General features: G+C 53.0%; 1 protein-coding gene across 1 annotated transcript; it reads right to left on the reverse strand.

Moving 5' to 3' along the window:
* Positions 1 to 3,657: 3,657 nt before the first annotated feature.
* CAVIN3 (caveolae associated protein 3) lies at positions 3,658 to 5,466 on the reverse strand. The gene is made up of 2 exons (XM_061201368.1): positions 4,845 to 5,466; positions 3,658 to 4,286 (listed from the first exon to the last, which is right to left on the reverse strand). Exons 1-2 carry the CDS (start codon positions 5,226 to 5,228, stop codon positions 3,879 to 3,881), a joined length of 792 nt encoding a protein of 263 aa, XP_061057351.1. The 5' UTR covers positions 5,229 to 5,466; the 3' UTR covers positions 3,658 to 3,878.
* Positions 5,467 to 5,806: the final 340 nt, after the last annotated feature.

Genomic DNA, 5,806 nt, shown 5'->3' on the forward strand with positions numbered 1-5,806 from the left:
ACACTTCCTACCAGGAATGTAGATAGTCTTACCCATGCAGGAGGAATATCACAGCAGAAAAAATGCAGGCAGCTTGGATAATCCTGCCCATTATCTTCATCCTGTTTTCACTATTCCTTTTTTCTTTTTTTTGCTGCTTTGATTCTTCGTTGCTGTGCGCGGCTTTCTCTACTTGCGGTGAGCGGGGGTTACTCTTCATTGTGGTGCACGGGCTTCTCACTGCGGTGGCTTCTCTTGTTGCAGAGCACGGGCTCTAGGCCCACGGGCTTCAGTAGTTGTGGCACGCGGGCTCAGTAGTTGTGGCTCGTGGGCTCTAGAGCACAGACTCAGTAGTTGTGGTGCACAGGCTTAGTAGTTGTGGTGCATGGGCTTAGTTGCTCTGCGGCATGTGGGATCTTCCCGGACCAGGGCTCAAACCCGTGTCCCCTGCATTGGCAGGCAGACTCTTAACCACTGAGCCACCAGGGAAGCCCTATTCTGTTTCTCTACACTTTAAGATCTTACTTCAGTTCCCATGTAGACTTTCTTGCAGAATGGAAAATGTTCTGACGAGCTAGCTAGATTATTCTAGTTCACTTACCAGTTAGACTTCTCAGGGAAATTAATGAATTCAGCACTCAAGTTAATCAGTGTTTTCTGAATTTGGTTATTACTGATTAATCCCTTTCAGCCTAATCATGCTGGAACACATAATAAATTTGCATTTCTGATCTTAAAAACTGAGAACGAGTCTCTGAATTTTGGTAATCCACCAGTGTGCCTCCCCCCTGGTTAAAGCAGCCACCTAAATGTCACATATGCTGGATGACAAGTTGGATCTCTGTGTCAGTGTCTCCATTCCCTTTAGTTTATAGTAATAGTAATAATAATGATGGCAGCGACGATGAAGAATGCAATGTCACGAAGAGAACTATTAAAAAATTAAGTCGCTTTTGTTTTAACTTGATTTTTATTATTTGCTGCGGTAGAAGCATCAGGAACGAATAAAAAGTAACATCCCCCACCAAAGTTAGCCAAGCCTTTGGATTCCTAGGGGTCAGGGTCCAGGATCTCCAAGCCTTCGTGTGCTTCCCAATGAGCTATCAAGCTATTTTATGTGAGAAACGTGCATTTGAGCTCTCAATTTTGTGCGGGGGTTGAAAGGGGGAAATTGGATTTCCAAGGATTTGAAATGGAACAAGGATTTATTCTTCTTTGGGGATAGAGAACCGAGCCTGTTCAGACCAGCCCCTCAGTGATGGCAAAACCTTGAAATGAGTGGCTGCTGGGAAGCTGACATGGTCTGTGCACTAAGGTTTGGAAGCCTGGAGGAGGAGCCCTGAATTTCTCCAGAGGAAATGGAGCTACTGCAGAGCCACCCTCCATGGAAAGACTTCTGGTTCAGGGCACAGAGCTTGACAGGCGGACCTCTGGGTTGTAGGATGAGGCACCAACCAGGACACTGGTACCCCAACAGTGGCATCGTGTGGTCATAAGAAGCAATAGCAGCAGAGATATACAGTCTGAGAGACACTGAGATGGTGTGAACCCCCGGTATAATTGCACAATCTAAGGAAGTGGAAGAGCCCTAAAGTGACTGGAAACAGACTTCCTACCAATTGTAGCAGGTAGGAGCTTGGACTCTTCTAATTGAATCCATAGAAATTTATTTAAAACGTCACTGTTGAACTCTGGTCCCACTTTAAGTCTCCAACGTCCTCATTTAAAGCATTCATCCTCCCCAGTAATTATCTGTATCCTTAGTGTTTTCTTCAGAGCCCATAACCAGAAGGCCCTTCTAGTTCATACATTTACTTGTTTTTCTCTGGCTTATAAGTTTACTTCTTTATTGCCTGTCTTCCCCTTACTAGAATTTAAGTCCACGGAGGCAGGGATCTTGTCATTCTTGTGTGTCACTGTATCCCCAGCTCTTAAAATAGTGCCTGGCAGACACTCGGAATTCAGGAAATATTTGTCAGATGAGTGGACAAATGGATTATATACCTGAAACAAACTATGCTCCACGTACTGTGCTAGGTACTTAACATCATTTAATCCTCGTATCAGCCCAGTAGGGGCTATCACTATCCCTTTGAACAGCTGAGGGAACTAAGAACCCAAATCATTAACCACTGAGCTCTACTGCCCCTCACCATTCCTGTTTCCCAACCCTCTATTCACCTTTTCCAAGAACGTCCCCTCCCTTTCCTCCTTCAGGTTAGGTTGTGTCCCTTTCCCCTTTCCTCTCAAAATAACCTATGTATAACTATCACTGCACTTACATCAGTCATTATGTTTGTATCTCCCTACACTCTGATGTCCTTGAGTGCCTCAGAAGGGATTGTCATCTTGGTGTTCATGAGAGCTACTATAGGGCCTGGAACACAATAGGTACTCAAAGTATTTTTATACAACAGTGATTGAATGAATGCGTGGATGACCACACTCCTATCCCGAGCCAACCCCCTCCCACTTCTCTTTTTTTCTGTGATGCTCGTGAGGGCCTACTGTGCACCAGGCATAGTATTAGGTGTGGGAAATACAGAAATGAATAAAACAGTCTCTACTGCAAAGGAGCCACAGTCTAGTGGAGCTGGGGTGGTGGCGGGAGACTAATGGCAAACAATCACCATTAGTGCAGTTAGCACTGAAGCGTGCAAGTGGTGCTTTGGGAGCAAGGAAGAGAAGCATCTGGCCCTAAAACAGGGGTACTTACTGACTTTTGTAGGACAGTAGAGATGAGAGTGGGAGCACACAGCTCATCGTGATTCAGTAGTAGAATGAGGGGAAGTGGCAAGAGGTGAGGCTACAAAAATGGGCAGGTACCAGCTCATGAAGGGCCTTGAAGGTAACATTCAAGAACTTGGACTTTATTCTGAAGGTGATGGGGAACTATTGAAGGGTCTGGATCAGGAGGGTGATGTGATCAGATTGGCAGTTCAAATAACGGTCAGATGAAAGACGAAACCTGAAACAGAGCAGCAGCAATGGGTATTAAGAAAAGAGAAGAGATCAGAGTTATCAGCAGGATAACTGTCTCCATGTGGTAGGGGAAGGAGAGAGAGGAGGAGCCAGTGAAGACTCCCAGGTTTCTGGATGGATGATGGTGCCATTCACTGGTAAAGAAAACACGGGAGGAGGAGCAGTTTTGAATGATACATAGTAAGTGCTCAACAAATAGCTGTTGAATTGAACTTAATTAAAAGGTAGAAGACACACTGCTTCTTTTGGACGCAGTTGGAGTTTGGATTCCTTTTCAAATACAACCCAAGACAGTGGTCTAGGGGGTATGTGGCCCATAGGAGAGCCCCAGCAGTGGGGCCCCAGAATGAGAAGACGGCTAAGAACAGAATCTCGGAAAACCCAACTTTTAAGAGGTGGTAGAGGAAGAAGAGACTAAGGGGAAAACCACAAGTTGACATTTATTGAGCACCTACAGCAAGGGACTGTACTAGATGCTGGGAAAAAATTATGATTGTGTGTCCCAAGGAGGAAAGTGCTGAAAGAGCAAGTAGCCAGAAGGATATGTCTATGTGCCACTGGGGGAGAGCCCAGGATTCAGTGGAAACTGGAGAGATCACACAATGATCTGTTTGAAATGGAAGCCACACTCCAGGTTCCAACGTCTGTCTTATTCCTTGCGTTGCCTTTCCCCCACCCCTTCACATGGAGTCCGGATTAGGTGCCATGACTTTTATTGAGGGTGAGTGTAAGCAGGTGTGAGTGGCTGCTCTTTTAAAGGACACAGGGTGCTGGGCTTAAGAAGCCAGGAAGGGAGGGCCAGCGCTGGGCTGTGGATGCAGGATTCACTCCTTATTTGGGCCGGAACGCTGCATTCTGAGAGGAAGATTTATTTCGGGGCTAGGCATCGGCACGGGGGAGGCAGGCAGCACCAGCCATCAGGCCGCACTCTCTATTTGGAGCACAGCCGCTGCTGCTTCGGCAGCCCCAGGTCTCCCGGGATCTTCCTCGGTATCCTGCGGAGGTTCTGGCTCCTGCTTAGACTCCGACTCAGGCTGGGCTTCCGGCTGGCCCTCAGGGCTCCGGCCAGGCCCAAGGCGAGGAGGCTTAACAGGCGTGTGGGTTGGCGCTGCAGGCCCTTTCCGGCCCGAAAAGGCCCTTCGCAAGCTATGTACCAACCCGGCGTGCCGCAGCCGCAGCGCCCTGGACTCCACGGGCTCCTCCTCGTCTGAGCTCTCCCCACCTTCGCCCTCTGGCTGCTGTGGGCCAGGTTCGGCGGCCTGGTCCGCCGGGCCTAAGGGCTCCGGCGCCTTCTGGAAGGCCTTGGCCGGGATTTCAGCCTCCTCCTGCAAGTGATGGACACAGCACTGGCCCTGGCAGCCCCCTATCCCGCACCAGCCTGAGCCTCCCTCCTCAATGACACCAGGGGAACCCACTCCACCCTTAGCCTCCGCAGCCCGGACGGGAAAGAAAAGGCAGGCGTGGGAAAGGAGGGCGTGGGTTGGAGGGAGGTGGGGAGAGCTAGGGCAGGGGAACTGCAGAAGTTTGTGGAACCCAGTTAGGGACGTGAGACAGGATGGTAGCCGCAGGGGCAAGAACAGGAGGAGGGGGCGAACTGTCTCGGGATGCACTTCCACCACCGTTCTTTTCATCTGTGGATGGGCTGGGACTTGGAGCAACTGCTGTGGACGTGGCCTGGGCGGGCTTTGATTGGCTGGGTTCAGGGGTGTGAGGGAAGGCTGGGGCTCGGTGGTGGGAAGCGCGCGAGAGCCTGGAAGTGGGTTCCACGAGACGGGAGGAGGGTAGGGTCAGGAATGTGGGTGTGGTAAGCGGATGGGAGGGGGCGCCCCCAGGTGGTGGCCCGCAGAAAAGGCCCCGATCAGGGGATGCCTGAGCTCACTGACCTTGAAGAGCAGAACGTGGAGCTTCCCGCGGGCCACCAGCAGCCCGTGGTTGGCCTCCAGCTGCTGCACCTGGGCGGCTCGGCGCACGGCGCGCTCCTGGGCGGCATCGGCGTGCGAGCCCACGCGCTCCGCCTTGGCGAGCAGTTGCGCCAGCGCGTTGCTCGTGGTGTCGTGGCTGCGACTCAGCGCGCCCAGGCGGCTCTGGATGCGACGCACGGAGCCCGCCAGGCCGCCCTGCCTCTGAGCCAGGCCCCCCTGCCGCTCGCGCAGCGCCTCCAGCATGGTGGCCAGCTTCTCCAGCAGGGTCACCACCGTGACGGCGTGCACCGGGCCCCCAGCCGGCGCTCCGGGAACAGGCCCCGGCTCCAGCGCGCTCTTCCCCATGCTCCACGACTGCCCTGCCCTGGCTCTCCCTGAAGCCGCCGGCTGCGCTCTGGGCTGGGGCCGCCTTCCCCGGCTCCTCCCCAGCTCCGGCCGTGACTCAGGCAGGCGGGGTTGGCCTTCCCGGGCGGCGGGAGGGAAGGCGGGGGGACGGGATGTTGGTGGTGGGGTCCTTCGGAAGCGCTCCCCCTTTCTGCCGCCCCGCCCCGGAGACCCGCGGGGAAGCAGGTTGGCCCGGGATCCGCCCCACCCAACCCGGCAAACTCTCTCGCTCTGAGTGTGAGTTCCCTCCCCCACTCCAATTCCCTGGTGTGCCTCTTTCTGGAAAGTACTCTCCCCACTGCAGAGGGCGAGCCATGGAAAATTTTGCTGTTTGCATCGAGTGGGCAGAGAAACTATGTTAGCAAAGCAAAGGGGTAACCAAAGGGCCTCCGCAGCCTCCTGCCCTGGCCTCCCAAGCTTCAAAGGGTTGCTTTGCGTTTGCGCCCCAGGCTGGGCGCTGTAGACAGGGAGGTTCTTGGATGTTCCGCTACAAACCTAAGACTGTTTAAGCCTGAGGCCTCGCTTTGGGACCCAGCAGG

The sequence above is a fragment of the Eubalaena glacialis genome, chromosome 10 (assembly GCF_028564815.1).
Source record: "Eubalaena glacialis isolate mEubGla1 chromosome 10, mEubGla1.1.hap2.+ XY, whole genome shotgun sequence".
Taxonomy (NCBI): Eukaryota; Metazoa; Chordata; class Mammalia; order Artiodactyla; family Balaenidae; genus Eubalaena; species Eubalaena glacialis.